Raw genomic sequence first — 24,437 nt, 5'->3', positions numbered from 1 at the left:
CGGGTTTAGGAGCATTTAAAGCTCTATTTTAACATCAGACAGGTGGGTTTAGGAGCCTTTAAAGCTCTATTTTAACATCAGACAGGTGGGTTTCGGAACCTTTAAAGCTCTATTTTAACATCAGACAGAGGAGCATTTAAAGCTCTATTTTAACGTCAGACAGGCGGGTTTAGGAGATTTTAGCCACAACAAAAACATTTAAAACACTAAATAGCTTCTATAATATCATAAATTTACCTGTAAACCAACACCCTCAAATATGCTCATTTAGATTTTTCTACTGTACTTAGACTTTTTAATACTTTTTATTGTAAATATCAGAACAATTTACACATTTTCTGTACACTAGTTTCCTTATTTTTCCTACATGTTTCATGTTTGAGTTCCTGAATGCCTTGTTTTCCCCATGTTTGACCTAAATATCTGTCTTTAAGTGATTTTAGTTTGTTTTTACTTGACACAAGATGAACAAATGCCCCGTCTTGTGTCATGTTTCACCCTTTAAAAGCTAAATTCTTCTTTTTAAACAGCTGCATAATCAAAAGTTGTTGCTTGATTATTGAGCAGAATAAATAAAGTTGATGATTTATTACCTGTTCTGCTTCTGTTAAGGATTATAATATGAACTAGATGACCTGAACTCAGACCTGAAATATGAAGAATTGTAGCTGAAGATGAAGGATTTGTTCCAGAAGCATCTATTTCACATTTTTGTGTCACTTAATTACCACTTTTAATGACAAATTTGAGACATAAGGCTTGTTTAACATTAAATTTGTCTTTAAAAAATCTATATTTTTCCTTAAAAAATGTTGAAATAATGTAAAACAGTCCCGATTTTAAGCTCAAAATACACATTTAAACCAGCCTTGCACTTTTTAAAAGTGCGATATTCGTGTCGTTTCTCTCTGATTTAACAACAACAAAATATTTTGGTGTTTGTTCTTCCTGCAGAAACGTCACTTTTTCCGTGTGAAGAACAAAGAGCGAGGTCACTTCCTGTCCGTCCAGGGCGGCGTGGAGGAGATGAAGTCGGGTCGAGTCGTTGTGACGCCGGAGGTGGAACCGATGAGCGACATCTGGTTCTATCAGGACGGACTCATCAAGAACAAGGTGGAGTTTTTTCTTTTCTCAGTTTTCACTGCATATAACTAGTCAAGTTGAATTTATTTGAATATTATTTAAAAAAGTAGAAAACACTTGGAAAAAGTTTTGTATTATTTTTATTTAAAAGTGCAAAAAATGTGCTGTAAGTTCAGCTTTTCAGTTTATTTGCTTCTGTAAAATAAAACTTGAAGCAGTTTTCTGGACGGTTTTTGCTTTGTTAGTTGTTTTTTTTTTGTCATTTTTGCCTCATGTTTCAAATGCAATATAACTAAAAAATATCAAAAGTTGAATTTTTTTTGAATATTTATTGTTTAAAACAAAGCAGAAAACCTCTGGAGAAGTTGGACAATGTCAAACTGTAAAAAAGATTTTAAAATGTGCAAAAAAGTGCTGTAAGATCAGATTTTCAGTTTATTTGCTCATGCTAAATAATAATAATTTCAGTAGATATCTATGTCTTATTTTGTCATAACGATCAGATATTTTTTCACCATCTAATGTTATTTTTTGTATTCTATGCTCTATTTTAACTTCAAGCAGTTTTCTGGATGTTTTTTTGCTTCATTTGTGATTTTTTTTTTTTCTCGCTGTTGGCTCATTTTTCACTGCGATACAAGTCAGAACTATCAAAAGTTGAAATTTTTTAAACATTTATTGTTTTTTAAAAAGGTTGAAAACACTTGGAAAGGTTGGAAAATGTCAAATTATTTGTAAAAAAGTATTTTAAAAGTGCAGGGTTAAAACCAGATCATGCACTGAAACAAACCAAAGACCTGCGAAAACTCCAGCGTTACCTGCCTTTTCTCCTGAAGTCTGAGCCTTTTCTCCTGAAGTCTGAGCCTTTTCTCCTGAAGTCTGAGCCTTTTCTCCTGAAGTCTGAGCCTTTTCTCCTGAAGTCTGAGCCTTTTCTCCTGAAGTCTGAGCCTTTTCTCCTGAAGTCTGAGCCTTTTCTCCTGAAGTCTGAGCCTTTTCTCCTGAAGTCTGAGCCTTTTCTCCTGAAGTCTGAGCCTTTTCTCCTGAAGTCTGAGCCTTTTCTCCTGAAGTCTGAGCCTTTTCTCCTGAAGTCTGAGCCTTTTCTCCTGAAGTCTGAGCCGTTTCTCCTGAAGTCTGAGCCGTTTCTCCTGAAGTCTGAGCCTTTTCTCCTGAAGTCTGAGCCTTTTCTCCTGAAGTCTGAGCCTTTTCTCCTGAAGTCTGAGCCTTTTCTCCTGAAGTCTGAGCCTTTTCTCCTGAAGTCTGAGCCTTTTCTCCTGAAGTCTGAGCCTTTTCTCCTGAAGTCTGAGCCTTTTCTCCTGAAGTCTGAGCCTTTTCTCCTGAAGTCTGAGCCTTTTCTCCTGAAGTCTGAGCCTTTTCTCCTGAAGTCTGAGCCTTTTCTCCTGAAGTCTGAGCCGTTTCTCCTGAAGTCTGAGCCGTTTCTCCTGAAGTCTGAGCCGTTTCTCCTGAAGTCTGAGCCGTTTCTCCTGAAGTCTGAGCCGTTTCTCCTGAAGTCTGAGCCGTTTCTCCTGAAGTCTGAGCCTTTTCTCCTGAAGTCTGAGCCTTTTCTCCTGAAGTCTGAGCCTTTTCTCCTGAAGTCTGAGCCTTTTCTCCTGAAGTCTGAGCCTTTTCTCCTGAAGTCTGAGCCTTTTCTCCTGAAGTCTGAGCCTTTTCTCCTGAAGTCTGAGCCTTTTCTCCTGAAGTCTGAGCCTTTTCTCCTGAAGTCTGAGCCTTTTCTCCTGAAGTCTGAGCCTTTTCTCCTGAAGTCTGAGCCTTTTCTCCTGAAGTCTGAGCCTTTTCTCCTGAAGTCTGAGCCTTTTCTCCTGAAGTCTGAGCCTTTTCTCCTGAAGTCTGAGCCTTTTCTCCTGAAGTCTGAGCCTTTTCTCCTGAAGTCTGAGCCTTTTCTCCTGAAGTCTGAGCCTTTTCTCCTGAAGTCTGAGCCTTTTCTCCTGAAGTCTGAGCCGTTTCTCCTGAAGTCTGAGCCGTTTCTCCTGAAGTCTGAGCCTTTTCTCCTGAAGTCTGAGCCTTTCTCCTGAAGTCTGAGCCTTTTCTCCTGAAGTCTGAGCCTTTTCTCCTGAAGTCTGAGCCTTTTCTCCTGAAGTCTGAGCCTTTTCTCCTGAAGTCTGAGCCTTTTCTCCTGAAGTCTGAGCCTTTTCTCCTGAAGTCTGAGCCTTTTCTCCTGAAGTCTGAGCCTTTTCTCCTGAAGTCTGAGCCTTTTCTCCTGAAGTCTGAGCCTTTTCTCCTGAAGTCTGAGCCTTTTCTCCTGAAGTCTGAGCCTTTTCTCCTGAAGTCTGAGCCTTTTCTCCTGAAGTCTGAGCCTTTTCTCCTGAAGTCTGAGCCTTTTCTCCTGAAGTCTGAGCCGTTTCTCCTGAAGTCTGAGCCTTTTCTCCTGAAGTCTGAGCCTTTTCTCCTGAAGTCTGAGCCTTTTCTCCTGAAGTCTGAGCCTTTTCTCCTGAAGTCTGAGCCTTTTCTCCTGAAGTCTGAGCCTTTTCTCCTGAAGTCTGAGCCGTTTCTCCTGAAGTCTGAGCCGTTTCTCCTGAAGTCTGAGCCGTTTCTCCTGAAGTCTGAGCCTTTTCTCCTGAAGTCTGAGCCTTTTCTCCTGAAGTCTGAGCCTTTTCTCCTGAAGTCTGAGCCTTTTCTCCTGAAGTCTGAGCCGTTTCTCCTGAAGTCTGAGCCGTTTCTCCTGAAGTCTGAGCCTTTTCTCCTGAAGTCTGAGCCTTTTCTCCTGAAGTCTGAGCCTTTTCTCCTGAAGTCTGAGCCTTTTCTCCTGAAGTCTGAGCCTTTTCTCCTGAAGTCTGAGCCTTTTCTCCTGAAGTCTGAGCCGTTTCTCCTGAAGTCTGAGCCGTTTCTCCTGAAGTCTGAGCCGTTTCTCCTGAAGTCTGAGCCGTTTCTCCTGAAGTCTGAGCCGTTTCTCCTGAAGTCTGAGCCGTTTCTCCTGAAGTCTGAGCCGTTTCTCCTGAAGTCTGAGCCGTTTCTCCTGAAGTCTGAGCCGTTTCTCCTGAAGTCTGAGCCGTTTCTCCTGAAGTCTGAGCCTTTTCTCCTGAAGTCTGAGCCTTTTCTCCTGAAGTCTGAGCCTTTTCTCCTGAAGTCTGAGCCTTTTCTCCTGAAGTCTGAGCCTTTTCTCCTGAAGTCTGAGCCTTTTCTCCTGAAGTCTGAGCCTTTTCTCCTGAAGTCTGAGCCTTTTCTCCTGAAGTCTGAGCCTTTTCTCCTGAAGTCTGAGCCTTTTCTCCTGAAGTCTGAGCCTTTTCTCCTGAAGTCTGAGCCTTTTCTCCTGAAGTCTGAGCCTTTTCTCCTGAAGTCTGAGCCTTTTCTCCTGAAGTCTGAGCCTTTTCTCCCTGAGCCGTTTCTCCTGAAGTCTGAGCCTTTTCTCCTGAAGTCTGAGCCTTTTCTCCTGAAGTCTGAGCCTTTTCTCCTGAAGTCTGAGCCTTTTCTCCTGAAGTCTGAGCCTTTTCTCCTGAAGTCTGAGCCTTTTCTCCTGAAGTCTGAGCCTTTTCTCCTGAAGTCTGAGCCTTTTCTCCTGAAGTCTGAGCCTTTTCTCCTGAAGTCTGAGCCTTTTCTCCTGAAGTCTGAGCCTTTTCTCCTGAAGTCTGAGCCTTTTCTCCTGAAGTCTGAGCCTTTTCTCCCTGAGCCGTTTCTCCTGAAGTCTGAGCCGTTTCTCCTGAAGTCTGAGCCGTTTCTCCTGAAGTCTGAGCCGTTTCTCCTGAAGTCTGAGCCGTTTCTCCTGAAGTCTGAGCCGTTTCTCCTGAAGTCTGAGCCGTTTCTCCTGAAGTCCGAGCCTTTTCTCCTGAAGTCCGAGCCTTTTCTCCTGAAGTCCGAGCCTTTTCTCCTGAAGTCCGAGCCTTTTCTCCTGAAGTCCGAGCCTTTTCTCCTGAAGTCTGAGCCTTTTCTCCTGAAGTCTGAGCCTTTTCTCCTGAAGTCTGAGCCTTTTCTCCTGAAGTCTGAGCCTTTTCTCCTGAAGTCTGAGCCTTTTCTCCTGAAGTCTGAGCCTTTTCTCCTGAAGTCTGAGCCGTTTCTCCTGAAGTCTGAGCCGTTTCTCCTGAAGTCTGAGCCGTTTCTCCTGAAGTCTGAGCCGTTTCTCCTGAAGTCTGAGCTGTTTTTGTGTCTTCCTGCTGCAGCTCTCTCCGACCATGAGCCTCCAGGTGGTCGGGAACGTGGAACCAGGAGCGAAGGTGGTTCTGTGGACGGAAAGCCGGCAGCCGATCCAGATGTGGACGGCTCAGACCAGAGGACTCATCAGCAGCCTGACCTTCCCCGGAGTCGTCCTGGACGTTAAAGGTTCGTTTAGCTTGAAGCACTTTTTGCACTTACTACAGGTTTTTCCTTATGTCTGAATTCTTGCTTGTGTTGTACATCGCTTTGGACAAAAGCGTCTGCTAAATGAAATTGTAGAATTGTAGAAAATAAATGCAAAGCTGAAGCATAAAGCCGGTTCTTCCTCATCGCATCGTCTGCTGACTGCTTTGACTTTTTTGTGATTTAAAATCAATTTTATGTAAATTCATCATTATTTTTTCTGTGAATCTTGTAATTACAGTTTTATTCTGTTTCTGTTCTTATTTTTTTTCTTTGTAGTTATTAACTGTGATTTAGCAAAACAGGAAAAATAGAAATCGCTTACAGTTTTTAAATCCCGAATAAACAGGAATTTCTTCTAAAAACAACAAATATCTGATAAATAAAATGTTTTTGCAGCAAAAACTGAATAATTTTATGGTCAAATGTTGTATAAGAACAAATTATTTACTGTTTGTTTGCTAAATGATATTTTATTTTGGTAAAGTTACAGATTTTTCCTGTTTCACAAAAAATAAATCACAGATAATCACTACAAAATAAAAATAACAAAAACAAACCAAGACTGTTTTTAAAAAAGAAATTAATTTATAATATTTTTGGGCTGTTTTTAAGCAAAAAAACCTGCAGTAAATAAATAAATAAATAAATGAAAAAATTAAATAAATAAAAAATCAACAACAAATATCTAAAATAATAAAATTTATAGCTGCAAAATAAATCACTTTTTTTAAATCACTGTAGTTCTATGGCTGGATATAATACTGAATTTATTATTATAATTATTATTTTTAAGTTTATATACATTTCTGCAGAATTTCCCTTTAGGGATCGCTAAAGTGTTTCTTCATATTATAAAGTATACTATTATAGTATTATTAATGCTTTATATAGTATTATCTACTATTTTTCACTACTATTATGCTATTATTCTACTAATTATAATAAAACATAATACTATAATTTGCATATAGTTTTATATGTTTATACTTCATTATCATATATTTTTTATTGTCTCTATATATAATGTTTCTCTACACGTATAAATAAATGTGGCGGCAGAAGAAGTTTTCAGATATTTTACTGCAATATACCAATAAAAAAAACAATATTTCTTTCCTTCCTTAAAATTTTTAAATGTATTTGTCATGTTTTTGTCCAGGCGGTAAGAGCTACGATAAGGACCATGTGGTGGTTTTACCCGAGAACGAGGAGAGACCGAGCCAGCAATGGGAGATCGAGCTGCTGTAGACGGAAACACCAACATCATTATGGGATGTTTTCTGGACTGTAGCAAACATGAACTCAACGAAGGGATACGAACTCTGTTTAAAAAAGTAGTTTTGTTAGTTTCTTTTCTCATTTCTGTACAAAAGTGCCTCAGTCAGAGTTTCTGTTGTGGATCCTGAGGAGCAGCAAAGCATCAAGATGCATCCCAGGTTCTGGTTGGACCTCCTCCACGGCTCTGACCTCCACCTGATGTTCTGGTTGGACCTCCACCTGATGTTCTGGTTGGACCTCCACCTGATGTTCTGGTTGGACCTCCACCTGATGTTCTGGTTGGACCTCCTCCACGGCTCTGACCTCCACCTGGATGCCTTTAAATATTCAAACCACAGTCTTTGTTTGTGAGACTCCTGAGTTCATGCAAATGTTCTGCTGGTGAAGCAGATCGGACTCTTTGTGTCGACGCTGGACGGATGAAGCCAAAGACTGTGTAGAAGCCCAGAGAAGTTCTGATTTTAATATTTTAATATATAAATATGGGAAACGTTGCAGTTTATCACGGGTTGTTGGTCCAGTTTCTGTCAGGTTGCTTCTATTTCTGGACATATTTGATCTAAATGTTACATGAAACACGTATGTTACCAGCATCAGCTGTATGTTCATATTTCATAGCACAGGTTTATTGTTATGTAAGAGGGAGAGGTTTTAAAAATATTGAATAAAAAATAAAGACAAGAAGAGGAAAAAACCCATGGATGTGCTTGTGTTTTAGGAAACTTCAGGATTTTCAAATGTTTAACTTCCAATGTATTCATCTATGAATACTTTAAACGTTCTGTTAGTTTCCCCCCAAACCTCCTCAGATCATCTGGTTCTTCATCTTCAGTAACTTTATCAATGATCAGAGTTCTACCTTCATACTGGGAATAGTTCCAGAGTTTCTATAAGTTTTAGGTTTTCCTGAAGAATGTGGAGGTAATTCTCCTTCTTCATTGTTCCACTTACTTTGTGTAAAGCTCCAGTTCCACAGAGCATGATACTGCCACCACCATGCTCAATGGTTGGTTTGGTGTTCTTGGGGTTAAAAAAAGACCTGCTTAAGACAGTCTGAAACCAGTCCTTAAAAGGTCTAAAACCAGGACCAAAATAAAACCTAAACCAGTCCAAAAAATGTTCAGAACCAGTCAGAATCCACTCTAAAACCAGTCCTAAAGAAAGTCTAAAACCAGCACAAACTCTGGACCAAAACCAAACCTAAACTTCTGCCCCCATCACTCTGGAGCAGGGTAAATCTGGACTCATCAGACCACATGACCTTCTTCCATTGATCCAGAGTCCAATCTTTATGCTCCACAGTAAACTGAAGCCTTTTTTTTTTTTTTTACTGATCAGTGGTTTTAGAGCTACAGCTGTTTAGTCCCAATCCTTTGAGTTTGCTCTTACTTTCACTATTGAACAGCCATGAGTTCTACTGTTGATTTCCTACCATCATCTAAGAGTTTGTTCCAGAAGATGATGGTTCTCCACTATCCTTCAGGTTTTAATAATACGCTGGACGATTCTTAACCTGATTTTAGTCGTTTCATCTCCTTAGTTTTCTTTGCTTGATGCAGGCCAATAATTTGACCCTTCTGAGACAGATTAACATCCTTTCATGACCACAGGATTTGTCTTCCAACATGGAAGCTCCTCACTGCATCAGCTAGAGTTAAAGAAGTTGTCATCACTGCAGTAATTATCCAATGGAAGGATCTCACCTATTTGATCAGTTAAATCCGAATGGAGACTTATTTTGGGCCATATATATATACACACACACCAAATTACCAAATAAGAGATTGAACTTAAAATTCTGAATTTAAAGTGAATAAATGTGAAGTTGTGAATCCAATTCCATGAAGTTACTTCAACTTAAATTTAGCTTTAAATCAACCAATCTGAGCTTAAATAACAGAAAATGTTGCAATATTGCAACTGATGCAACATTATTCTGTTGAGCATCAAAATAAAATTCTCATAAGGTTTATTTAAAAGATTAAACTGTAATTTATATCCTGCAGATGTGCATTCAGTTACGGAACAGGTTCCTGTAATGTTTTTTTAGAGTGTAGGAGCTTTGTTTGTGGTAACCACATTGGTCTCATGTTACTGAGAGCTCTGCAGGTAGAAACTGGATTAAAAGATTAAAACTGACATAAAAACACATTTATACAACGGATTCATGATATTTCTGAGCTTCTTCTGTTGGAATTCTTTAAGCATGAAGGCATCTCTGGACCTTTTGTCATGTTTCAGGTGTTTTCTCACCTGAATGACTTTTATTTAGATCAGATTTTTATCACCAGGAACTCCTGTTGTTTGCTCTGCGGGTTTGTCCTGGTTTCAGAGCCAAAAGATGTTCTACTTTAACAACACGCCCTGAAACCACAGTTTGAACCTTCCTGGCATGCAGCCTGACGGCTTCCTTTATCAGATTTCCTCTCACTTGGTGAAAAACTCCAGAGCTCATCCTTCAGTGAAACACTTCCTCACTTCAGTTTGTTTTGGGTTCACAAAGGGCAGACTGTAGAAGCGTAAACAAACCCGACTGTCCGGATTCCTGCTTCCCAGAGAGCGTCAGCGTTTTCAAAGCCCCGACCATCCCGAGCTCTGATTGGCCGAGGACCGACGGCCAGGTGTGGCGGTGCAGAGGTGGGACTGAAGTACAGGCAGATTACAGGGGGTTGTAAAAGTACTGCGAAATACCCTCCACACCCTCCTCCAGCTGCCTCCGAGTCTGTTACAGGTGAGAAAAATAAGAAATTCTTTGTGAATACATGTCAACAGCTGAGGTTTTAGCATCTTAATGATCTAAAACTTCAAGTAAAGTTCACATTTTCTGTGTTTGAGGATGATATGTGTTTTAATTGCTATCTATGCTCATTAAATTTGTGTTTTATTGCTGTCTGTGTGGTTGAAATCATTTTCAGTTTCATGTTTTTGACAGTATTTGTCCATGTTTTCAGAATTTTTGAGCATTTTCTGTCTCTGAGGATGATATTTGTGTTTTTATTACTATCTATGCTCATGATATATGTATTTTTATTATTGTCTGTGCTGTTAAAATCATTTTCAGTTTCACCTTTTTGTATTTGTTCACGTTTTCAGATAAAACCAAGACATGGACCCAGAATACTTCACCTCTTATGTAAGTAAACATTTGAAAACCTCCTTTATGACTCGATTTATAGATGAAGTGATCTGCTGTCTCTTAATGCTATGACATTTAAAGAAGATTTAAAATGTCAAAGCTCATGTTTGGGCTCAACAGCAACAAAAATAAAAGTTTGCATCATTTTTTTATAAGTTTTAATTAAATTATCTTCAACCAAAAAGCAAAATTTAGTTAGATGAATTAGCTTTATGTCTAAAACTTAAATTATTTAATAGTTGGTGCATAAATATAAGTTTTCTAGTTCATTTTTCATAAAAATCAGGTTCCTCTGAGTAATAAATCCAAGTTATTTTGAAGGAATTTTGAAGAAATATGTAAATTATTCTCCTAACAAGTGACATTTTAGTTTTATACTTAAATAAATAATTAGAATATACATTTTTTTAAACAACAGCCTTTAGCTTACTGAAATGAAAAAAAAATCCTCCTTAGTATAACTCTTTAAATTGGCAAATTGAAATAAAGATGAGTTCATTCAACTTAAAATTAAATTTTAAATCGACTAATGCAAAAAATTTGAGTTTAAATTACCAAAAAAATATTAAGTTGATGCAACATTATTATGTCAATATTCACAGTTGCAACAATACCATTCGTAGAAGTTGTGTTGTTTTTATTTATGCATATGCAGATGACACCCTGTTATATGTCCTGTTAGGTTCTGGTTCCACCGATGTCTCTTATTATGTCCTTGTTGAAATTAAAAACCGGATTCCAAACTGAATGTTTTGTTTCAAGAAAATAGATTATTACAGCCGTTTACATCAAGTCTTTTGAGTTCAGACAACTTTTGACAAAATCATGTTTAATCAACAAAATACACTGAAATAAAAGAATCCGCTTATCTAAAATCAAATGTGTTTTTATTAAATGATTGGCAACGTAAACACAAGTTTTCATTTTTTGTAGAAGTTTTAAGAAATAAACGAAGCAAAAACATTAAAGACAAGTTGGATAAAGTACACAAAGATTGATAGAATAATTAAAACTTATTAAAACAGCTAAAAAACAAGTGATAAGAAAAATACACATGCACAATAAAATGGAAAAGAAATTAATTAAAATAAGTTTGCCAAAAACAGTGGAAAAAGAGCAGTCTTCAGTCTTACTAAAATGAAAAAATAAACATTCTCCAAAAACATTTGACAAATTGAAGAAAAGATTATTTTACTCAACTTAAAAGTTAAATTTGAAATCAATTAATACAGAAATCTTTTTTTATTTGATAAGTTGATGCAACGTTATGTCAACAATCAAAATAATAGTTGCCACAATATGTTAAGTAGAAGTTCTGTTGACTTTTATTAATTCCTATACTAATGACACCCAGTTATACATATCATATAATAAGTCGATACAATGCTATCAAGAAAAACAGATGAAAATAATGTTTGCTTTCCCTAAATCAGTGAATTTAATATTTATCTTGTAGCCACATATTAAATGCAGCTTTATGGAAGTGCTTTTCAGGGTTATTAAGACCTATAGAAATGTCTTTTACTGATGTACCAACCCTCCACCAGGAGGTAAAACATATTAGAGATTCTTTGGATTCCAGCTGCCTGCTATCACTGGTCATCTCCTGGTTGTTCTTTCAGCCACATTCCAGCTGTTTTATCGTCGACACAAACAGGATCTTTGTCAGTCCAGTCTGCAGGTTTTATTGGCTCTACTCTCCTTCGTTTAACAGAACATGTGTTGGGGAACGTTGGGAACCGTTCGACCTTTTCCCGGTTTCCATGCCGACCGAGACGCAATGGAGATCCGAGAAGCTCTGGAGAGCAAAAGTACATGTTCTGTTGCATTCTTGCTTTTATTTCCCTGTTATTAAACCCACAATAATAACACACGTGTCATTCAGACGTAGTGACTCTGCTGAGAATTCTGACCAACCGGACCAATGCCCAGCGGCAGGAGATCGCTAAGACCTTTGAAGAACAAACCCAGAAGGTAGAGAAACACCACATGTTCAGAAAGAATTCCAGAGAGGAATTTTCAGGCCCTGGAGGAAAAACTTCCTCCGTTCATCTGTCATAGGTTACACAACACTGTCATCCCTTCATCTGCTGATGAAATGTAGAAATGTTTGAACACACCTCTGTTTGGAGAAGGTTCAGCTAAAAGAATCTTTATTCACAACAGCAGCACGTCTGTTTATCTTTAAGGGAAAGTCAACAGAAGAAACAGGACACAAAACATACAGTGTAAAATAAAATCCATCTGTTATTTACGCCTTTCTCCCATTACAGGTTCGTTTTGCATCTTTAGAATGAACAACAATATCTAAAATGAGAAAACAGAAGTCATATTTCTAATTTAAATGAATGTAAAACATCTGTATCTTTGAATAACATCAACTTTTTAAAAAGATCATTTAGATTTTTTTTGTTCAAACATTACTTTTAAAAAATAAAAAATGAATTCCAATTTCACAAATCATTTTGTCTAATATGTGAAACTGTAAATGTACATCTAGAATCGAATACAAGGAATGACAATTAACAGAAAAAAACTGAGTTATATTTTAAACTGTTAAGTCAATCATTTTAATAATGTTTATCTCTGATTATTAGTCATTTCCAAATTATCAAGAAAATGACAAAACTAGACATATTTACACATCTAATGGAAAATAACGTCTAAAAACTCTGACTGTGAATTTTATTGTTTTAAAGAAAACATTTTTTTTACATAAAATGTATAGTACTACTATTACTACTAATAATAATATAACATGTTCTAATACATAAAATGTATTTTATTAATAATAACATATAACATTTAATACAACATATTTTAATAACAATATGCAACATGTTTTATACATAAGTGTATTTTAGCAATAAAAATAACAATATATAGCATGTTTTAATACATAAAAATGTATTTTATTATTGTTAATAGCAGTAGCAATAATAAATTGTTTTTAATACATAAAAATTATTTTAATAATTTCTTATCACTTCACAAATTAAATTTAAGTGTAAAATTGCAAATACTTTTCTAAAATTAGACAAAATAAGTGACAATTAACAAAAAGACTGTTGATCTTTCATTTTCCATAGATTTGTTTGTTAAGCTTTAGATTTTTTGTACACAAAACCTGTAATATCTTTATTCCAGCATTTTTATATTATATTTTATTATATTACATATGTTATTCTATCATATTCCTAGTAATGTAAAATAAATTTATAAAAACAGCAACTGTGAACAAGTAATAATGAATTCATTTCCAGTATGAAACTGTAAATGGATTATTGGTTCTGTAATTTAACATCAATGTATTTGATAAATTGAGGATATCTTATATATTTGTAGCAGTTTTCACAGCTAAAATCTAAACAGTTCTAATCTAATACAATGTTTTACAATGTATCCATCACATTTTTTATTTCATTGTTTTTACATGAGTAAAATCTAAAAAAATATGTCATTATACATAAAAACTCACATATCTAGTGTTTTTTCACTGACACCGTCTAAAATGGGTCGCTGTGGTTTATCAGGACCTTAATGATGATGAAGCATGTTTAATTATGGACTATCTAGTAGTGATGGGTCTAACGACACTGAAGCCTCGACACATGTGTCGACTCCACAAGGCGAAGCCCCGTGTCGGTGTGCGTATCGCTGTAAGGCAAACCACGTGACCGACACAGTTGCTGTGTCGTTTGGTCTTGGAAGCGCCAAATCGTATTGATAAGGCGGAAAATGTGGCGACAGGTTTGTGGCTCGTGTTGCACCGACATTTTTGTGTACTTTGTGGCTTTGCGTTGGTTTCTTACTTGTTTGTGGAGATCATCATGGATAATCAATCAAGGAAGAGGAAGTTTTCTGTCGTGTGGAATCACTTTGATCTTATCACGGCAAATAAGGTAAATGCTCTTCCTGTTGTTGTTTCCACTATTTTTGGGGGTTATTGCAATTTATATTCAAACGAAATTGCTTACACAGATTTATTTGTAATTCTGACTGTAGGTGAAATGTAGGATTTGCTCTCAGGAGTTGTCCTACAGTAACCGGAGCACCTCTACAATGCTGAGGCATTACCGACATGAGAACGAAGCGCCTGATGACACCCCTTTGATCAACCCGAGTGCTTCCATGAAGCAACGAGGTGATGAAAGAATTGTGAACATGATTATTAAAGACTGTCAGCCGCTCAGCATCGTGGAAGACGAGGGGTACCGAGAGTTGATGGAGTTCATTATGCCCTCATATGTTCTGCCAACAAGAAAGGTAGGCAATGAAGTTGATTAATTGGATATGGTGTTATACATTTTAACAAAGTGAATTTGTTTTTTTCCCTTTTTTTTGATGTCTTTTACGACATATTTTGTTTAGCACTTTTAATGTTTTTGTAATATTTGGTATTTATAATTTACTATTTTATTCTCATCAGTGTTTTATGTTGCACTTTGAATCAAGTTCCTAGTTAATGAATTTTGCTCTGGCAATAAAACTTTTTCTGATTCTGGTATGCCTGTTACGTGCTTTCACTCAATAATCTATTTAACCTGTGTTCTTTTAAATTTAGACTCTCAAGATCATGATTGGCCAAAAGTATGAGGAGAAAAAGGAGAAGGTGAAAAAAGAGCTGGAGAGTGCTGCTGCAGTGAGTCTAACGGCTGACATGTGGACTTCAATCGACATGGAGGCATACCTGGCTGTAACCTGTCACTACATCCACAGTGAGACTCATACAATGTCTACATCAGTGTTAGGAGTGGAACACTTTCCCCAGCTGCACACTGCTGAAAATCTGGCCCAAGCTAAGCAAAAAATAACGGAAGATTGGGCCATAGCAGAGAAAGTGAGATGTCTAGTCACAGATGCAGCAGCAAACATGAAGGCATGTGCCAGAAAGCTCCACATTAGACACACAATTTGCATAGCTCACTCATTGAACTTAACAGTCAGGAAATCATGTGACAAAATTGAGACACTCACAGGTATTCGTAACAAAACAAAGCAGATTGTAACATACTTTCGAACAAGTACCACGGCCAAAGAGAAGCTGGGACAAGTCCAGCTACAGATGGGATCACCAGTGAAGAAATTAATTAATGAGGTGTCAACTAGATGGAACAGCACATATTTAATGCTGGAACGCATGGTGGAGCTGAAGGAATCAATGATGGTATCTCTGGCCTCTTTAAATAGTGAAATACCTCCTCTAACTACACAGGATTTTGAAACCATACAGGAGACTCTCCATGTGCTTGCTCCATTTCACCAAGCAACAGTGGAGCTGTCAGAGGAGAAAAGAGTGAGTGGATCAAAAGTCATTCCTATGCTTAAAATGCTGCACCACTCATTGCAACGCAACGCAGTCAGTATGACAACAGAAACTGCAAAGACTTTGGTGGAAAACCTTAACAAAAGACTTACAGAAACTGTGTGCGGCCTTGAGTCATCAAGTGTGATGACTTAACCAACACTGCTGGATCCTTGGTTCAAGAAAATGGGGTTTGTGAGTGAGTGCAAAGCCAATGAAGCAGTGAAAAAACTTAAGTCAGAGTGTGCTGCAGAAATGAGAAGGAGCACTGTGCCAATACTAATGGATGATGCCCAGGCTGGACCTTCAACACAACCACCTGCTCCCAGTTCAGTTTGTCATGTCATATTGTAAAGTGTTTATTTGGATTTTAACCTCAGCTTTAATTAGCTGTAAAAGGAGAGTTCAGAGTTTAAGACTAACATAGATGCATTGTATGTTTTTCCCCCTCAGATGACAACCTGTGGGAGCTGCTAGACATGGAAGTCTGGGACAGCAGAGCCAACTCAAGTGCCACCACAGATTCTGTTATTGAAGTGAAGAGATATCTGTCTGAGGTTAACACTCCCCGCTCACAAGATCCACTTCAGTACTGGAAATCACAAAGGGAAGACTACCCTCACTTGTACAGACTTGCAATGAAATGTCTCTGTACACCGTCTTCATCAGTGCCCTGTGAAAGGGTGTTCTCCAAAGCAGGAGAAATAGTTTCCAAGCGACGTAATCGCCTTGGCCCTAAGATGTTACAGCAGCTGATGTTTCTGAATAAAAATGTATGAAAGACTGTTGTGTTTGTTTTCAGTTAAATAAATACATTTATTAATCATTTAAACTTTATTGTCCCACATGGGGCATTTGTCTTGACAATAAAGTGCAAGTTCAAGCAGGCACAACAATACGCAATGAGTGAAAAGTCTTTATTGAAGCAGCCTGCAATGACTCTTTTCATCCAGCAGATGTCGACATTTATACAGTAACTGTCAACACAGTTTGGGAAATGTTCCGATACACACACTAAGGTATCATCTACCCATCCCTACTATCGAGTGTTTTTTCACTGACACCGTCTAAAATGGGTCACTGTGGTCTATCAGGACCTTAATGATGATGAAACATGTTTAATTATGGACTATCTAGTGTTTTTTCACTGACACAGTCTAAAATGGGTCACTGTGGTTTATCAGGACCTTGCGGCGGCTCTGAAGAAATCTTTATCTGGAGATGTGGAGGTTCTTCTGCTGGAGCTTCTGATGCCTCCTGTCCAGTATGAAGCTTATCGGCTGCAGCAAGCCATGGCCGTGAGTGCTACAGCTCTTATTTAACTTACCTGGCATTTATATTAGTGTTTGTATTCATGCATATTTATGTGTGCAGGGTTTAGGTACAGATGAGGAAACTCTGATGGAGATTCTGTGCACCAGATCTGGACCTCGGCTTCAGGAAATCAGAGCCGCATATAAACAATGTAACTTTTCTAATCTTCTTCAACCACATAAACTGATAGTTGTGGATGTTTAAATTCACATATTTTCTTTATTTCTTTTGGTTTTCAGTGTATAAGAAGGATCTGGAGAAGGAGCTGAAAGGAGAAACCAGCGGAGACTTTGCTAAACTCGTTCTGGCTTTACTAAATGTAATTTCACTATTTTTATCTTTACATTTTTCACAACTAACAGTCACATTTTTTTTAAAACTACAACTGTGCCTTATGGATTATTATTTACTCTATATGTGGCTCTGAAATAGAATTTTTTTCTTCTTCCTCTCAACAGAAAAGCAGCGCTGCTGGTGGTGTTCAAAGAGATATTGAGGTATTTATTTATTTTACTTTTATAAATTAAAAAATGTGCTCTAATTGCATAAAAGGAGAATCTGTGATTATTATATTTTAATATAAAAAAGCTGCACATTGTCAAAATAAATGTGTTATTTTCAAGATTATTCACACACACACACACACACACACACACACACACACACACACACACACACACACACATATATATATATATATATATGTATATACACACACACACAGTAAACTGTAAAAAATGTAATTTTGTAAAATGTAATTTTACATAATTTTCTAATTTTCTCCAACATTTTTTAAATGTTCAAAAACATCAATACAATAAAAGAACACATAGAAGGCATATTTACATGTCCAGTGCAAAATAATATTTACAATTCCCTTAAAGGTTTCCTTTTTAAATATTAACTGTTTTTATGCACAAAAGGACTGATTTGTTGTAAAATCCCAATTGTTTTCCTTTTAATAGATAAATTGGTTAAATTCAAGCATAATATATTTATATAATTAGACACAATTAATGACACTTCTCTAATTTTACACAGATTGGTACAATAACTGTACACAGATTTGCTTGTTAAATGGCAAATAGCTTGTACACTGCAATTTTTTTACTATATTTTCTCTTTTCTCATAGATTTTTTAAATATTCAAAAATGTCAATGAAGTTACAAAAGTAGACAAATTTACATGTCTCTGTAATGCCGTTAAAATTCCCACTTTTTTTTATAGAAAATTGCATTTTTTGAACCATAAAAACACAAGACATGCATTCACAAGTTTTCATTTATGTGGTTAAAGGAAGTATTGAGGTATTATTTTACCTTATATTCACAAATGTGGTACTCTCAACATTATATTCTAATAGGATAAAGCATATCTCTACTAAATTCTGACAGTGCACCATTATAATCCATAGATTTACTTTATTAGTTTGTTAATAAGAAAAGTACCTGTGATTTTGGAGCAGTTCTCACCATCTTAATTGCAGAAACAGCTCAAAAAAATCACTTTTTCCCCAATCATTTACTTTCTCACATAGAGAATATTCAGAATAGCTGTGATAAACGGGGACGTGAGCAGCAAAACTTTCATTTTTGCATCACTCTGTGACACTTATATGCACTCACAGCCCTTATAGGGAGCAGAATGTTGCTGTAAAACTTCAAATTTGTGCGATTTCACCTTTTTTGGACTGTTTTTTTTGTTTTCAGTCTCTGTCTGCGACTCTAAGTGGGAAAAAAGCTGATGCTGGACCGTGGATTAGCATCCTGACCTCCAGAGACTCGGATCATCTCAACAAAGGTGGTTCTCTGATTTAGATTTACACAAATTTAAACATAAGTTAATTCCTCTAACTTTTAATAATAACTTCCTGACAGTGCTGACGGGACTGGAGCTGAAGAACGGACAGGCGATCAATGAAACGGTGGAGAAACGCTTCTCTGGAGACTTTCGACTGGGTTTGAGTGTTTTAGGTGAATAAGGTTTGAATGTTTTAATGTGAAATGCACATGTTGAATAACTTCTAAAGTTTATTATTATATGTGTTTGTAGTTCAGTGCATTCAAAGCTCCGATGTCTACCTCGCCAAGAGACTCGCCACCATGAAGGTACGCTAGTTATCTTTCTAACTCACTTAAGTTAAACATATTTTAATGAGGTTTTTGCCGTAACAAAAGGAGGGATTCTTGCTAGTCATTGAATCTAAGCATGTCCATCAGGTGGCGCTGTGACTGAGAGTGTATTTTGGTCTAGGTTTGTAATCTGGGCCAGAGTCTGATCCCACTTGCAAAATTTGAGGCAGATTGTAGTGTATACAGGCCAATTAGACGGCACTTCCTGTGTCATAATTGTCGAAATTCCACCAGCCACCAGCCATCTCGGACTTTTGTGGAGCATTTTGCTAACTTTTAATCACCTATGACTAGTGTACATCCTGGCCAAATTTGAGCACTGTCGGTGGTACCCTGTTTGAGTTTATAGCTTTTGATAAAGTGAAAAAAATGGTCCAAAATATGACACATAATTCAAAATGCTCAGCATCCTGTTGTGTTTTGGGTATGGGTGTCAATGACATTTTAGTGCATCTTGATGAATTACATATATGTATCAAGTTTCATAACTCTAGATGACACGTACTGGCCATAGTAAATGCTTGAAATTTTCCAGGTGGCGCTATGGAGCCACTTTGGCTCACACCCATGCAATTCCCCCAAAAAATATGATTTTTTTTTCCGCTGATCCTGATGTATGTACAAAGGTCGACGTGCTTTCAAGTATTTTTTGACCTTCAAAAGTCCAAATGAAAAGTCCACCAAAGAAAGAACAATGGTGTAAATTAAACCCATGGGTTTCAATGGGGTCTTTGCACCATTCAATGCTTGGACCCTAATTAAAGCTGCAAGCAGCGTTGATCGGGTCCTCGCATCTTTACTGGTCAGTGAGTCCAAGCTTCCACCAGGTGGCGGTGCAAGTGAGAGTGTGTTGACCTAGGTATGTCATCAGGGCCAGACTCTGATCATACATGTAAAATCTGAGGCAGATTGGAGCATGTACAGCACTTCCTGTTTCATGGTTTCATCGAAACTCCGCCAGCCACCATTTACACACACTCAGATTTTTATGGAGCAAAAACTTTTTGGATAGCTTTTAATCACCCATGCCTGGAGCACATCCTGGCCAAATCTGAGCTCTGTTGGTGTTGCCCTATTTGAGTTAAAGCTTTTGAAAAAGTGAAAAAATTAGTCCAAAATGTTCCAAAATATGTCACATAATTCAAAATTGCCAGCTTCCTGTTGTGTTTTGGGTGTGGCTGTCAATTACATTTTTGTGCGGCTTGATGAGTTACATATGCCTACCAAATTCCATAGCTGTAAATGGCATGTAGTGGCCGTAGTTTGTGGCGCTATTTTGGCTCACATGTGTACAATTCCTCTAACATATCAAATTTTTGCCGGTCCAGATGTGTGTGCAAATTTTCACGGGTTCTCAAGCATTTTTAGGCTTTCAAAATTGCAATTTTAAATGCGACAGAAAAATGATGAAACATAATAGATTTCAAGAGGTTCCTGGTACCGTAGGTGTTCAGACCCAAATAAAAAGAAAACTTCTAACTTGACTTCATCTGCAATGAATCGAGCTTTATGAATAAAACATTGTCTGAAATTTAGGGAACAGACTTCCTCTTGCTGTAATATCCCAGTTTGTAAATCAATAACAGTTAATGATAGACTTTCTTGTTGTTTTGGATGCAGTAGATCATTTCAAACGACTTCCTGGTATGTGAATCGTTTCATGCAAAACGTCGTTAACTGAGCCAAACAAATGATCCCTGTGTCCTTTGGCTTGAATTTTGCATTTATGACATCACGAAGCAAATCAGGTATCGCCCTTTGCGCCTTGAGTTTTTTTTAAACCCAAAATCTATTTTACATGAAGAACCCACCTTTCCTCCATCACACTCTTTGTGAATGTCTGGGTTTTCCCTCTTCAGACGACAGAAAGACGGGATTTAGTCAGTGGACAGCACTTGTTTTTGAATCACACTCATTTTAACAGTTTTCTTAACTAAGGTAGAGGTTTATTATCACTATTATTGCTGCTATAGGTGTAAACATTATGTTTAGCTAGAGATAGCACTTGTATGGCCTTAAAAAGTACCAGAAATGTACAGAAATTAGCTTTAAATGTATTTTACTGATGGGGAACAACAGTGTGCTGTATACTGTACAATAGAATTCACACCTTTTGAATAATTGCTCCCATCCACAATGTGCAGAACTTGCAATAATTAGAATAAAATAAAATACTAGATGCCACAAAAACATATGAAGACCATATTGGCATATGTAGGACAGTATGCATGAGTGTGTCCATGCACTTAGCAGATGCTTTTCTCCCAGTTTCTCATTGTGTGTGTGTCTTTGTGGTTTTACAAGCGTGTGTTTTAATCAAAAATTATTTTTTATGGAGTCTTTTGCCTTCGTACGACAATCTATTCAAGATTTGACCCCTAAGCTGTGGTCCAGATGCAAAAAAACACACTAAAATTTTCAGGTTTTTACATTCTAACACTGAAAATAATCTTTTTCCATGTCAAAAATTCAGTTTTATAGTCTTTTGCTGTTGTACGAAGATCTATTCTAGATTGAACCCACCTTAGCTCACTGGTTTTTAATCTGGACCTGATTTAAAGTGGTCCAGATGCAAACAATGCACTAAAATCTCCATGTTTTTACATTTTAGCACCAAAAATTATCCATTTACACTTCAAAAATTATGTTTTAGGGAGTCTTTAGCCTTTGTGCGATGATTTATTCAAGATCCGACCCACCTAAGCTCAATGGTTTTTGGTGTGAACCTGATCTAAAGCGGTCCAGATGCAACAAAACAAACTAAAATCATCATGTTTTTACATTTCAACACAAAACACAATGGGTTCTATGTCCAAAATTGTGTTTTATAGTCTTTAGCCTTGCCAAGAAGCAAAGCCAAGATCACATTCTACCTTATTGATTTGTTTATTATTCACAACAACACTTCTATAACACACAGGTTTGCAGACTGTTGTTGCACTGACTGTAAAGCTATGTGAAACAAACTGGACGTTAACTTTGTATGTATGAGGGGAGATTTGGAACTTTTCACAGCCTAATAATTTAAACTTTTGCAGCCGTCCTTTGTTCACGGCATCATGGTTTCTCACAGCGAGGAGGATCTGCTCTGCATCCGGGCGGCCTTCATTAAACTAACAGGAACTTCTCTGTACTCGGCTCTGCAGGTCAGTAAAACTGCAATACATACTAGAGTCGCCTCTCAGTATCCAACGCTGACGTGAAATCTTTCTTTTTCTACAGAAACAGTTCAAAGGAGATCATCTACAGGTGCTGCTGGCCGTCTGTCGGTCTGAAGATTAAACCAGAATTCCACACAGTCTGTCTTTATGCAAAAATAAACTCTGATAACTTCCTGCTCTTCACATTTTATTAGATCAACATGAATTGCATCTTCTACATTTACTGACTCACAAATACATAAAATCTAACAAAACAAGTTGTGTTGAGTGCAGTTAATGAAAAGGTGATGAATAATTTATACTACAAATAAATGTAGTATTTATTTTACAAATAAACCAGGTAGGGAACACTGGCATGATTTGTTCAGATAATCTCATCACAATATTCCCTTCAGTATTAGGTCTTTTGTTTTTAACCCTCCTACTATCTTTGGGCTCAATTTGACCCCACTCAATATTTAACGTCTCTAAATAAATGATCAATCTTTTCGGTTCATAATTAATAGTGTTGTGACGTTTACGAACGAACTGGTTCTTTTGAACGGCTCGTTAACATGAGCGATGGGAACCGTTCTGTTTTTCTTTATTCCCCCCAGTTACATGGGAAGGAGCGCAGTGCTTATTATATATGCAAATAGCATCACGCCACGCTGTCCACGCTGCCTTCACGTGAGTGCACCAGTGGGAAAAAAACCAAAACATCAACACAGAAACATGTGAATGCCTTGGAGAGCAGCAGCAGCGGTCTAAATGAGGAGGAGGAGAGTCAGTCCGTGGTAGTGGACAAAATGAGCCAATTAAGGAAACGAAGCAGCATTTGGATGTACTTTTCTCTCGTGGCAGACAGTAAGGCTAAATGCAGTATGTGTCAAAAAAATATTTTAAGTAAGGCTCCACAAATAATTTGCACAAACACCTGAAAACTCAACATCCAACAGTAAAAGTGGCAGAGGTGAGAAGAGAGCCAGATGGCTCAGATAATAGTGAGAATGAAGCCTCTGAAAATGCCAGTGCTTCTTTCAGAATAATTCAAACTCATATTGGTGGGATATCTAAATTCATTCCTCCCAGTGATTATTTCCAAGATAAAATGAGCTAAGGCCAGACTGGCTTCTTGAAACTTAATAAATATAAAAATGAGCCAGTTTTTTGAACGGCTCTTTGAAAGAAACGGCTCACCAAGAGCCGGTTCCCCTCAAAGAGCCAGAAATCCCATCTCTAATAATTAATAACTTTTCCTAATTTAATGGAGGCAACTGGGTAAACATAAAATGAACATGATGACATGTTTTCAATGACCTGTACACATGTTGAACGTATCAGTGTTCTTTGGGGTGAATTTGACCCCAGGCTTTAAGCTGTATTAAACATCTAAGAAAATAAACATTTGTGTGTGCCTGTACATAACATCCTCAGATGTGATGAATCAACAACTCAAAAATTATCCAAAATGACAAAAAGCATCCACAAAATGACTAAAAAGTGACACTAAATGGTTTAAAAGTTGCCCAAAATTACATCAAAATGTGTCAGAAATGACAAAAAGTAGTCCAAAATGACTAAAAATTAATCAAAATTACCTAAAATTGGTTCAAAATGGTTCAAAATTTGCCCAAAATGACTGAAACTTGTCCAAAATGTCAAAAATAAATGTCAAAAATGACACGACTAAAACATTTCCAAAATGACTAAAAATTGTTCAAAATGACTGAGAATAGGGTATATGCCCAAGCTAGACTGACGTACTTCCGCTAGATTCTCAAACAGCGTAACCACTTCCGGTCACTCGTGTAGCTGCAGAGTAGCTATGGCGTTCTTCACAGGCTCGCTCCAGGATCTGCCCATAATAACGATTAATGACGTAAGTCGTTTTATTCGAGCATCGACAAGAGCCTCATCGAGTAAAAAAAGCAAGGGATTCCAACTTTACGTTACAAGCTACATTCACAAGTACGAAGGTAAGACCCGAAACTGTGTTGTTTTTAACATTAGTTAGCATATGTTGGAGATGATACTACTTTAACGTTGTAGCTACTGCAGGCTTAACATATTGAGACGAGCTGGAGGATTTATTATTTACCTTGTGAATAACCGAATGTCTCGGTCTTAGTGGGCAAAGCGATGGATGCCAAACCGCTGCCTCAATGTCATCCTCAACATGTCTTCCCTCAAGTGCTTGATCTCCTCTCTGAGTGATTTATTTTCCTCCAGAGCAAGATCAACCACTGCAGAATCTGGGAGAGAGGCGTAGTCATGGTGACCGGCAGAGTTTACGCTCGCTGCTGCCTCCTCCGGTGCATCCTCGGGCTCCGAGTCCACCGCCGCTACCGCCGGTCGCTCTGTTCTCTGCCAAACCCCCGGTCTTTGTGGGGGTGATAAAAAAGAGTTCCATTCAAACAGCGAGGGCACAACTCCTTTCTTCAAGAGCCGCCGCCCTGCTGTGTCACAGAAATCATCCGGAGTAAAAGTTAAAGGAAGGTTAAAGACTTACCTTTTTAATCAGGCTTTTAACTGATCTTTTAAGCCTTCTTATATTCTGATGTTCTTATCATTCCTTATTTATCATCTTATGTATGTTACGGTTTTTACTTCCCATTATTTAGTTATTACCACATTTATTTATATGTTTATTTTATTTCTTTCAACTCCAGTGTTTCCTCAGGGGGGTCCTCCACACTGGGGGCTGTGTCTGGTCTGCTGCTGGGGGTGTTGTCCTCGAGTCTCCTCGGCTCGGCTA

At 37.6% G+C, this 24,437-nt stretch overlaps 2 protein-coding genes across 3 annotated transcripts; both read left to right on the top strand.

The window, feature by feature from the left end:
* Nucleotides 1-9,098: 9,098 nt before the first annotated feature.
* Nucleotides 9,099-21,875, top strand: LOC110968026 (annexin A2-like). Its single transcript, XM_022217824.2, has 13 exons — nt 9,099-9,382; nt 9,745-9,784; nt 11,502-11,598; nt 11,673-11,761; nt 16,277-16,390; nt 16,467-16,557; nt 16,646-16,725; nt 16,865-16,903; nt 18,117-18,207; nt 18,285-18,380; nt 18,460-18,515; nt 21,578-21,685; nt 21,762-21,875. Exons 2-13 carry the CDS (start codon nt 9,758-9,760, stop codon nt 21,819-21,821), a joined length of 948 nt encoding a protein of 315 aa, XP_022073516.1. The 5' UTR covers nt 9,099-9,382; nt 9,745-9,757; the 3' UTR covers nt 21,822-21,875.
* Nucleotides 13,244-15,875, top strand: LOC127536179 (zinc finger BED domain-containing protein 4-like). 2 transcript variants are annotated; one of them, XR_007945172.1, is made up of 3 exons: nt 13,244-14,053; nt 14,352-15,420; nt 15,546-15,875. XR_007945172.1 is itself a non-coding variant. In XM_051955847.1 (2 exons), the coding sequence occupies exons 1-2, from the start codon at nt 13,850-13,852 to the stop codon at nt 15,246-15,248; spliced, it is 1,101 nt and encodes a 366-aa protein (XP_051811807.1). In that variant the 5' UTR covers nt 13,244-13,849; the 3' UTR covers nt 15,249-15,875. The 2 variants fall into 2 exon arrangements, 1 of the variants encoding a protein (XP_051811807.1); XM_051955847.1 differs by having other exon boundaries at nt 14,352-15,875.
* Nucleotides 21,876-24,437: the final 2,562 nt, after the last annotated feature.

This window comes from Acanthochromis polyacanthus, chromosome 11, assembly GCF_021347895.1.
Source record: "Acanthochromis polyacanthus isolate Apoly-LR-REF ecotype Palm Island chromosome 11, KAUST_Apoly_ChrSc, whole genome shotgun sequence".
NCBI lineage: Eukaryota > Metazoa > Chordata > Actinopteri > Pomacentridae > Acanthochromis > Acanthochromis polyacanthus.
This window is presented reverse-complemented; position numbering and strand designations above follow the sequence as displayed.